The sequence below is a fragment of the Geospiza fortis genome, unplaced genomic scaffold, assembly GCF_000277835.1.
Source record: "Geospiza fortis unplaced genomic scaffold, GeoFor_1.0 scaffold98, whole genome shotgun sequence".
NCBI lineage: Eukaryota > Metazoa > Chordata > Aves > Passeriformes > Thraupidae > Geospiza > Geospiza fortis.
This window is the reverse complement of record NW_005054306.1, coordinates 10,494,098-10,504,171: the sequence shown is the minus strand read 5'-3', so window position 1 is coordinate 10,504,171 and position 10,074 is coordinate 10,494,098. Positions and strand designations below refer to the sequence as shown.

At 39.4% G+C, this 10,074-nt stretch overlaps 1 protein-coding gene across 2 annotated transcripts in view; it reads right to left on the bottom strand.

Moving 5' to 3' along the window:
- Window positions 1–9,870, bottom strand: part of NCOA7 (nuclear receptor coactivator 7) — a 68,127-nt gene extending 58,257 nt beyond the window's left edge. Inside the window, exons 1-2 of one of the 2 annotated variants that reach the window (XM_005418464.2) lie at window positions 9,598–9,870; window positions 1,363–1,494 (exon numbers count right to left, since the gene is read on the bottom strand). In XM_005418464.2, coding sequence (XP_005418521.1) covers window positions 1,363–1,415 — 53 coding nt within the window. In that variant the 5' untranslated portion in view covers window positions 1,416–1,494; window positions 9,598–9,870. Of the gene's footprint in view, window positions 1–1,362; window positions 1,516–9,597 lie in introns of those variants that run through there. The other variant, XM_031066662.1, reaches the window with a different exon arrangement.
- Between the last annotated feature and the right edge of the window lie 204 nt (window positions 9,871–10,074).

Sequence of the window (10,074 nt, the reverse complement as noted above, 5' to 3'; positions counted from 1 at the left end):
TCCCCAAAGTTACACAGCAGCTAAGTGCTAATACTACGAATTGATTCCCCATCCTTTTGAACCTTGCTCAATGTCCTATGCCCATACAAGACATGCTGCCTCTGTGAATTTTTAAAAGAGAACACTCACAAGATGACAGAGGAAAGTAGATTAAATATAATTGTCAAGGACTTTCCTGAAAGCCTCGTGGGGATTTCCACTTGTTTAGCAGACAGCACTTAGAAAGAACACAAAACATTCTCAACACTAAAGTATCTTACTCAGACATCCATCTCAAAGCCTGAGTCTTCTATAACAGAAAATTTCTTGTCCTTTAGTAAAATCCCTTTAACTACTTCTGCTTTATCTTTCATAATGCCTCCTCTGTTTTAGGTGCCACTATCCATTTCCCCTTCTCAGAATCCCAAACTGTAACATTCTGCCAACATCAACATAACTGCATCTCTCCAAATAGAAAGCAAGTCACCAGACATTAACACATGACCAAAACTTCCTCCAGTCTTTAGCCACCATTACATAGAACCTGAATAGCAATAAAGCAGCAGCAACTTCTTCCAACACTACTTCCAAATGTTGTGACAGGCATGTCTCTAGATCTAGTCTGCAATGCACTGAGGCTGCAGTTATTTAGTACTGAGTGGAGACAGGATACAATTCTCCTCTTCAACAAAACAGAAAACATCTTTGACGCAAAGATATTTTTTAAACCTATTTCCTATCCCTTCACAAGAGTAAGTGAGCTTTGGTTCTTCTTGTACATCAGAGCTCAGAGATGATCAGAGACTTGCTAAATTAACAAAGACACGTTATTAGGAAAGCAATGTCATTTATTTCTTAAAAATCACCAATCATTCTTAAAAATCACCAATCATTCTTAAAAATCACCAAAATGATAAAAATTATTGAAAAAACATTGCTTTTATTTATAAAGATGATATGGTTTAGAAAGCTTACTCTTTCTTAGCTAGCCTTACCCAATGAGATAATACTACTTAATCTGTGCTTTATGTGAAAACAAACTTCAGGTTTAGACACACATATGTTTCAGATAGGCTTGGTTTCATCAACACTGTCCAGGAACTTGATGCCAGAATCTCAAATACAGTGCAATTTGCAACTGAATAGCCAAGAATGCCTTTAATATTACAAATTAGAATTATAATTCAAGTATCCTCTACTACTCAAAGGAAAAAAGTCTCCACTTAAACATGAGGGATACAGCAAGGAAAGCACTTTCTGGATACATACTGCAGCACGGGTTTCATTTTTACACATACATGAAAAATCACAAAGCCTTGTCAAAAAGGCAGAACAAGGAGTTCTGCATTTCAATCAACACTGAAACAAGCCCCATGAGCTTACCGAGCGAAATAGCCTTGTCGCCGTTCCTTCTTCTCCTCCTTGGTCTCCATCATTTACAGTGCAATGGGCAAGGTGAGCAGCCAAGTGTGATGCTCTTTTTCCCCTCAGCACCTCATAACCAGGCAGAGTCTCCTGTATGTAACAGTTAAAAACAGGAAGTTCATAAATCAACATGTCAACAACACCTACAAAACTCAACAAGTTGTGGAAATACAACCGACCCAGTGACACAGCAAAGTAAAACTTTAACCAGTGTTTGCCATGAAGTGCCCATTAAGTATACAATGAGACAAACCAATAAATGCACTCAGGCCAGTTTCTCAGCAGTGGAAAAGACATTTTGCAAAGCAGGTAAGTCAAAGGGCAGCATCAAGTTTTAAAACTCCAGAAAGATTAAACTACTTTCAAGTTTATACAAAAAAAAATCTTCCAGGTCTCATGTGTTTCCTAGACAGGCAGATCAAGAGAAATTTGGAAAAAGATAGTACAAACAGAATAACCAGTAAGACACACAATGCTTAATTTGAATTTAAATTTTAAATTACTAAAAATACTATAAGACTGTGAGAGATCTGAAAGTTTTAAAAACAATGTAAAAGAATAAGAATTATCTACATTCTGTACTAGGTTTGCCTTTGTATTTGTGACCAATATACAAGCTCAAACAACCATACAGAGAGAAACAAGATGGACCTCTGGCTCTCCCAATGAAATGTAATCACCTTGAAACAGATAGGACTAGGGAAGGTTATCTGAGAAGTTAAAAAAAAAAAAAGGAGACCAATAGCACTGTTTTTTGACATGAAAAACACCACCTCTTGGTGGAATACTGTACCAAGGTCCTTGGAAAACAGAAGCTGAGAATTTCCAAACTGCTTTATAATTACTGTAATTAACAACATGCCACATAAACTGCTGTCCAAGATCCCTGCCAAGATGTTTTATCATTTTCCTCTCCTCAACATATGTTTAACCTACCCTGATGGCTCGTGCACACGCACAAAGTTAACTTTAGCGTTTTTTATCAGTATTTCAGAATAAACTCAAACCAGAAGTTGCTACTAAACATTTTAGTTTAATGGGCTGTATAACAAAGAAATAGAAGCCACATAAATTATGATTCATAGCAAAAGAAGAAAAAATCCTCTGGGACCTAATCAGTTTCCATTATTTTCCCCTACATTAAAAGATCACAAGCTACAAACTGCCAGATGTCAACAAAAGAGATGATGCAGCAAAGACAGACTAATCTACTTGAAAAGCCCAAGAACAAATCATGCTAGAAATACTTGCACAATTTTCTCTCCTTATTGATCGATGATTAGTCCACAGCATATGAAGCCCATTGCTTCAAAATGCACTTTTTCTAAACTCATTCGTTTTGAATTCATCCAGTGCATCAGAAAGAATCAAATTGCTCTCATTTTTACACATCAGGTAGTCTTACAGTAACGGGTACTCTTTAAATGGCCAATACTTGACATCTTTAGCTTTCTGAAGAGAATACTATTTTATCTCTGCAAGGTAACACATGGTGCAGGACACAGCTGGACACTATATGGCAGAAGCATAACAGCAGCATTAGAACAAACTGGCCTGCTCAGATGTTCAGCCTGTATGAAGACACCACATACCTCCTGAGAATTCTGATGCATCTCTATCTTCCCTGCTGGGGAAGGTTCTTGGATCTTCAGAGGATCAGAACTGGTGGCTTCATTAGCACTGCCTTTAGTTACAGTAAGTCTTCCAAAGTGTACAACTACAATCTCTACAGTGAATTACAAGAAGAGTTCAAAGAGAGAGGAACCACTTTTCCCCCTTCACATGCTTTGCCTTCACTACACTGTGATGTGCCATGAGGGCACTGACAGGCCAGAGCTGAGTCCCACACTGACACCAGAACTAGCAAATAACCCCAAAGCTTCAATATAGTGTTAAACCCATGACCACAAGGACAGCAGGACCCATGGGAATGAGAAGAGGGAAGAGTCCTTCACCTCACTGAAACAAGATCAGCTGGGATGAACAGAGGCAAGAGGGACCTGTCCTCACTGCCCAATCCCATGCAAGGGTCAGTGGTATGTTCTTTCCATTCATTCACTTCCTCTCCCATGATCTGACAACCCCAGCCAGGGAAGTCACTGCCCAGCTGGCAAACCAAGAGAGCACAACTGCCCAGGAGCCAGGAGGAGAAACCCCTGCCTGCCCACAGCCCTGTCAGGCCCAGGGCCAGAGCAGCCACCCCCTGCTTCAACAAAAAGGGGCACAAAAAAGGAGAGAGGAGGTTAAGCCTGGACCTAACCACAGTTGCTGCAGGAGCTGCCAGCACCGAACCAGTGAGGCACTGCTCAGCCCCCCACGTGTGAGCTTTGCTGTTTGCTTCCATCAGTGCTAAACAAAGCCAGCCAACATGGGTATGGAGCCTGTTCTTATGTCAAATAAATTCAACTCCAAGTCCTTTCACATGGTGAGGAGGAATAAATCAAGAATTCAAAAAAGTTAAATAATCGTATTCATAACAGATGGGCACTCAGAAAATTGGAATGTTATCCACAGACCAGACACAGCAAAGGCATTCAGGCATTTTTTTTCTTTCACTAATAAAAATACTCAGTAATACAATATCCAGTCACCAATTAAAGTAAATTTTTAGAATAGCATAATTCATTGTCAGATCCCACTCTGTTGACCTAAAACTTACTTAGTTTACCTTCTTAGAAGAAACAACAGTGTTGTTCTCAAAAGGCATATTAAAGTCTGAAAATTATACTTTGAAAACATAGTACTAGTAATAGCAACTGATCAGGAATGCTGAGTTCTTAACTTCTGAGTTTACCTGTGTTGTTGGGAATTTTGCACTAGTTGCCTTAAAGGAAAAAAACAAAGAGAAAACCTGACAGCTAGGAGGAAAGCACAGCCTGCAGTAAATGCTACAGAACACTAGTATTCAGTATTTCTGAGAGGTCCTTTTCAATTTTAGTTTTTTAAGCAGTTACAGCACAAAAGTCACATTTACTTTACAAGATGTCACTGACAATTTAAAGTTACATCAAAAAAGGCAAACCTACTCCACACTTCTCCCCAATTTGTCCTTTGATATTTTACAAGAAAAAAAAAATTCAAGGTATTCTTTATCACCTGCTTAACATGTCATTAAGGCTATATGATTCAAATGAATCTTGGTTTCCTGGCAGCTCCTTTCTGGTACAGATGAATACTGAATCAGCAAACTATTAAAAATGTACATATTTGGGGATATTTATATGCTGAGAAACAGACAACTTACTCATATATCATGAGTTCAGTCCAAACTCAAAGGATGACAAAGCTGATTTTATATAAATTTCAGGCTCAGTTTAACCTTTACTACACCCTAAACAGAAGGAGACTGTGAAAATCTTCTATTATATGTTTACAGCAGTGCTAATTCTTTAATTAGGCATTTTCAAGGCAAACCAAACAATGCATTTCAGTAAGGAGCCTGTTAAAAATTTGCCACTCTCCAAATTTAGCCAGTGTCAGCACCTGATAATTATATAAAGAAAAGAACAAAATACATAAACATACACTGTTCTTCCCTAATTCAGCCCTACTGCTCTGAATATTTTATTTCTGTTTACTCATTTCTAGATACTTGCTGTGTCTCTCTAGTGTTGCTGCCAGGGAGTTCTGGGGAGTTTACTGAAAATTTGTAATTAGAATGAGAATGCTCCAACAAGGCCAAAAAAAAAAAAATTTTTAATGTTATAATCACAGGAACAGACTGAACCCCTGACCATGGATATCCACACCACTTCTACTGTCACCACACTCTCAAGACCTCGAGAAACTGCTCCCAGGTCCTCCTGTCCTCCCTGCAACCTGGCACTGCAGGACAGCAGCCTCTTGCACTGGTACATTCAAAGTAGCAGCAAAAGATGCTCTAAGTGCAGGGATAAAAAAAGGGAACAAAAAATTAAAAATAACGTAGTGTGTGAACAGGGCACCCTTAAAGACTGATAAATTTACCAATTTTTCAAATTTTTTTTTCTCGCTTTTCCTTCCCTTCTTATGCATGAAGAATAATGTACCTTGCTACTTGCAGTTTAAGTAGTTCACATTTTCATGAAACAAGAAAAAGTCCTGCTTGCTGTGCTCAGGAGTAAGCACTCAGAAATCCTGCCTGCTGCCCTAAAGCATCAACAAGCAATCCTTTAGTTGTGGGCATTACTATCCAAAACTGTGCATGTGAACTAAAGTACATCCAACAGCACAGCAATGCAGAAGCCAATGAAGCATCTGATTATTTTTAGAACACTCAGTGGACTTGATAGTTTTTCTCTGGCCATCTGTGCCCATTGCAAGTCCTGGAAAAACATACGCAGAAAAAGAAACATTCAAGATCATAAGATTATCTAGACATATTTTTCATGATCCTGTAGAGTCAGTATCTCTCAACCTCTCATGAGGTAGGAAAATTATGTAATTCCCTGCTTTGCAAATGGGGAGCTGAACTGTGAGAATTACCTCCGCATGCTCAAATGAGAGCAGAAGAGCAACGTATGCAAGTGCCCTCCCAGTAGCTTTAATCCAGCCTTAACAATGAGATCATGGGAGGAGATTACTTTGACAAGGAGATAGTTATTATTTTCGGTGAAATTTAAACTGACTAACTTCAAATACCAATAGCACAGTCTTGGTTTTATCTGGCTTTGTGGGCATATACATAAGAATCATAGCTCAGATCCACAAAAGAAAATAAAAAGCCTAACTCTAACTCCTCTGAGGATCCAGGCTCATTCAGCTCCTTCAGCAAGGAGCAAGTATGTAAAAAAAGCAATTAATTGGCTTCAGGAAAACCAAGTCAAGGGTAGTGTATTCCATAACTTAGCAGGACCCTCATAATGCAAGAGACAGTGACAACAATCACACTGTGAACAACAAGCAGGGAAGGTCTACAGTCTACACACAGATTTTCCAGTTGGGAAGGCAGAGCAGATGAAGGTACAAGACTCCCAGTGAGACAGCCAAGCAGACGTGGCCACAGCAAGGATGTAACAGGGAGACCCCACTGTGCTGAGGGAACAGGATGCTGCCCAGACACACCACGTAGCTCTCATCTGCTCTCTGGCACAGTGTCCCACACAACAGTTACTTTTTATTTTTGCTTCCCTATTATACCTCTGCCCCTGAGATTACAAACACCACACACATCTGTTCACAGCAGTGCACGCTTCCTATCACCTGCTTCACCTGCTGTAATACCAACATTGAAAACTGGTCCTATTCAGACACCAAGCATTACTAATGATCTGGCTTAGGTCTGCAACTCTGCAACAGTGCCTTCTTATGACTAACAAGTCTTCTGAGCACATGTGCCAATTCTGACCCCTAAAAGATACAGCATGAGAGATGACAAGGGTTACACCAATAAGCCACTACTAAGACAAAAAATCAGAAAATATATGTTTTCAAGAGCATATCATCAAGAGTAATATTAAAAATATCTCTCAAGTTGGAAGAGTAAGAAATTGTAGAACAAATCACAGATAGAAGGGAAGGAGTTTCAGTGTATTAGATCTGAAATTGAACCCTTGGGGGTTGCTAGTTGTGCTTCTGATGAGCCCAAAGCAGTTACCAGAGCACTGTGCAGATGCAAGTAAATAAAAACACACACCACTTTTAAACATAAGGCAACAGAAACAGTTTAACATGGAAGAGGAGACGTTTTAATTTGCTACTGGTCATATAAATGCCTATTATTAAGCTTCACAAGCCAAAACACTAATAATAACTCTTGCATTCATTTCCATAGACGTCCTATTTTTAAAACCAGGAAAGTGAATGCACACTTGCACTTTATGAGAAATGCTAAATGTTGCAGCACTTCATTAAAGCCTCACTGATTGGACTAAACAGGTTGAGTTCTACTGTTTTTAGGTTCTACTACTATATCTTACTTGGTGTAATAAAAAAGGTACAAGTTTCTGTATAAACACTATACCATCTCAAGATGAAACATAACAGAAATACACAGCCAGAAAAGAGAAGAGTAAGCTACAATTTATTTTAGTCTTTTCTATAGGCAGAATGACCTAGGAAAAAGTGAGATTGGAAGCTTTCAGAAGGAAATAAAACACAGCACTAACTTAATACATTCAATACAATGGGCAAAAGAATGTTTACTCTAAAGCTATCTGAAATATGGAATTATTTTAATACAATTATATAGTTACATTACAGTTATGATGCATAGTGTACTGTTAATTCTAAAACACTAACAAACTGTATAAAGAAGTTCCAGTCCATTATACATAACTGGAGGACACTGAACTAAACCAGGAGAGCTACTCCACCTGAGGTTCACTCAACCTTGCTCAGGTGAACAGCCCTTCTTTATGCCTCCCATCTTTGAAGTATTCCATCTGCCATGTTTCTTGTGACAAGGGTGCACTCTTAAAATACACAAAAAATAAAAATACAAAAAATAAGAAATGGAAAAATAAGTGCGTAAGCAGAAGCAATTTCTAGACTTCTCGTTCATATCAAACACAGAACATTCACAATTTCTGTGTCTCCAGGTAGACAGAAACAAAGAGATTCAGTGTGGCTACTTGCATGCTGTGGGCTTTCAAGGACAGTGAAGATAAGATCTGGAGATAAGGCAGGCAAAGAAAACAAACACCCTCGCTCTTGAGGAACATGGTACAATGTTTAGGAGGTTATTATTCCCCCTACAGTGGTGTAGTAAACTAAAAGTTCAAGCATTTTCATTCCCTACTAATGAAGTAAGAAGAGGCTAAGCTTAGATCACCTTCAGTGCCCCAACTGGATTTCCAACAGTCTGTCCACATGAGCAAAGTTCAAATAAAATAAATGACAAACAACATAGCAGAAACATTTCTGATTCAGAAACATAAGAATAACAAAACTTGATGTTTTGTTATTTGTTAGAACTTGATGATATTGTTATTGAAACCTGATTCAGCTCCCAAGAGTTCTCCAGACAAATTATTTCTGTTTTACTCAGGAAGAGGCTTTAACCCACTAACTCGGGCTGCCATGTTTCACACAGAGTAAGAGGAAGCACACGTGCTACCAGGAATTCCACATCACCAGTCATGTTTTCACAAGACAAAAACATCAAGATTTAATCTTCCCTCATTGGCAGCTGAACATCACCAGATGCATTTTCCATACACAACAATGCATTTTACTGTTTAACTCAGCTTCTAGACAGAAACTGGTTACAAAACACAGTATAAACTATTAACAGGCAGAGTGCTATGCTATTCCAAATGTAAAGTGCAGTGCTGCTGGAAATCAGGCCACCTGGGAAGATTTTCATTTTTAGGTCAACAAGAACATTGCTGTAGATGTTTTAAAATAATTAGTACCTTCATCTTACTGTATCTCCTGTTTCAACCTACCCCAATTCAATTAAACACCAAGTCCAAGCCCTCTGACCTCTCAGCTTTTCACACTCACATTGTAGAGGTATACATGGTGTTGCCCTCTACAACTACTGGAAAGAAAGAGCTGGGGAGGTGGCAGTCAGCCTCTTCTCCCAGGCCACTAGGAATAGGACACAAGGAAAGGACTTCAGCTGTGCCAGGGGAGATTCAGGACAGATATTAGGAAATATTTCTTCACTGGAATAGTGGTTAAGGATTGGACTGTACTCCCTAAGGAAGACTCCCTAAGGAGTCACCATTCCTGGAAGTATTCAAAAAATGAGCACACATAGCACCTTACAATATGGATTCAGTCAAAGACCGGATTTGATGATCTTAGAGGTCTTTTCCAACCTTAGTGACTCTGTGATTATATCAACCACAGAAGGATGCAGTTTACCATACCCAGAGAGGGTAAGATGGATATCACTGTTCCCTTACCTCTGCCTGGAGCATGTAGGCATACGCACAAAAGACTTTTCATGTATGTGCTCCCCAGCATTTAACTAAAACACCAAGTACTTGCAGTTTTCTAAAATACAAAAAACTGGTGAACATTCAACACATCAACTAGCATTTAGGCAATCCCCTTCGCAGTACCTTGCTGTTTTGTTAGTCGACACTATCATGTTCCTTGCTCATAACAACCAATTTAATGAACTGTTTAGTATTTCAAAGAAAGCCTTGCACATCTGTTTTGATAAGATACAAACAACCATATCACACCCAGATGCAAAGAATTACAGGTTCTCTACCAGGTTTATAAGGGCCATGATCAAGTCCTCTTAGATTCCCCTCTTACCATACTCAGAATGCTGCTAAAGGCCACTGGATCCACAGTGTCATACATTGCAGGCCTGGCCACACTCCAGAGTTGCTTCTATGAATTAGCTTACACAGGCCACAGAGTGGGATTTGCACTGGCAAAACAGCAGCATCACAGCAGACAGATGAACAGCAAATATCCTTTGGTGATTAAGGTGACCCCAACCAGTCAAAATGCCGAGCCAAAGAATTTGGGCTTTCCCTTGTTTCAGATGTTAGAATCTGTCCATGGAGCAAGCAGCTGCCAGTTCCAAGTATTATTGCCCTTTGCCTTTCTCCCTTTTGCCCACTTCAGCTGTCTGATAACACTCCTCCACCCAAAATTACCACACCAATGACTTGCAGCAGACTCAGCAGAAGTGGCTCTGTATCTGCATTTCAGTTTATATCCCACCAGACCAGCTCACACCCCCTTCCAGAAGCTTTGCTGCACACGGCTGAATTACAAGCTCAA